General features: G+C 38.8%; 1 protein-coding gene across 1 annotated transcript in view; it reads right to left on the bottom strand.

Moving 5' to 3' along the window:
• Positions 1-879, bottom strand: part of LOC111709120 (uridine diphosphate glucose pyrophosphatase) — a 4,909-nt gene extending 4,030 nt beyond the window's left edge. The window contains exons 1-3 of the mRNA XM_023482727.1: positions 655-879; positions 388-477; positions 248-336 (exon numbers count right to left, since the gene is read on the bottom strand). Coding sequence (XP_023338495.1) covers positions 248-336; positions 388-477; positions 655-722 — 247 coding nt within the window. The 5' untranslated portion in view covers positions 723-879. The remainder of the gene's footprint in view (positions 1-247; positions 337-387; positions 478-654) is intronic.
• Between the last annotated feature and the right edge of the window lie 349 nt (positions 880-1,228).

The following is a 1,228-nucleotide window of genomic DNA, read 5'->3' as shown; positions in this document are numbered from 1 at the left end:
CAATTTAAGGGTAATTTCATAGTATACGATTTTGGCCCCCCCCCCCTCCTATAAATTTTCTACATTATTTCTAACGATTTATAAAAGACACACATTGATAAAGTTGGTCTTGTGGCAGCAGTGCCTGGCCCCCTAGCCATTCCAAGTCGCAGCGCTCGGTCCCCTAGCCTGTCCTAGCCGCAGCGCTCGGCCAAAATAGTGTCTTAGCCTAACCAAATCCTAAATATATACTAATTTTGTTCAAAATTGCTTAATTTGAGGTCTGTCCTGGCCGCGGCGCTGGGCCCCCTAGCCTGTCTTAGCCGCAGTGCTTGGCCCAGATGGCCTAACCTAACCCTGAAATAATACGACATAAATATTTTTGTTGAAAAGAGTTAACTGCTGTACCTTGTTATATTAAATATGAGAATTGAAACAGAATTATGTGCTCTAATACAATCCCAGATCTTCTCGACTCCATCTTGTTTGTACACAACCCTGCTCAGTCGGGGGGTTCATCTACGTATCATTTATTCCATTGTTTAAATATTTCTCATTTTAAAGAAAATATCAGCATTAATTTCAACGCGATGTTTGAGCAGATATAGAAGTAAAGGTGGGGGATTAGATATGATATGCTTCTACAGTAAGGTAAGTTATACAATGAACCCATTCCTGTACGGACGAAGAAATTTCGAATCTTTCATTTCAACAAATTTTACGTCTTTTATGTCCTCCATCATCACTTGCAAGATGCAACGAACAATATTTTGAGCTGCTGATTTCTTCTTTCCTTGACAATTATTTGTAAATTGTAATCAATAAAAGTCAGAACTCAGAAGAAGAATTTTTAAAATTCTTCTGAGTTTGACAAGAGATTGAGTACGTATGCCGCGACCATTCCTATAAAATTTAACAGAAAACTGAAATGTACGACGACATTTATAATTGTTTAGTGTCATATCAATTGAACTAACGTTCGTTTGGACAAATGTCAGAGGCTTTTGAGACTTATGGGGGGCAGGGCCCGAGGGGTGCGGGGAAGGCAAGATGTCCCCCATGAAAAATTGGGGGGACGTTCCCCTCCCTGGAAAACTGGAGTGTCCTACAAATAATTTTCAACATGTCGATAATGCGTACAATCGTTAATTTATGGTATAGCCTATAATTATCTCAATACAACAAAATATCTATTGCGAACCAAGTTTTGTAATTTACTATGCATTGCTTGAGTTACAAAGGTTAAAAT

This window comes from Eurytemora carolleeae, unplaced genomic scaffold (genome assembly GCF_000591075.1).
Source record: "Eurytemora carolleeae unplaced genomic scaffold, Eaff_2.0 scaffold739, whole genome shotgun sequence".
NCBI classification, from domain to species: Eukaryota; Metazoa; Arthropoda; class Copepoda; order Calanoida; family Temoridae; genus Eurytemora; species Eurytemora carolleeae.
The sequence above is the reverse complement of the archived record's forward strand: the minus strand, read 5'-3'. Positions and strand labels throughout refer to the sequence as shown.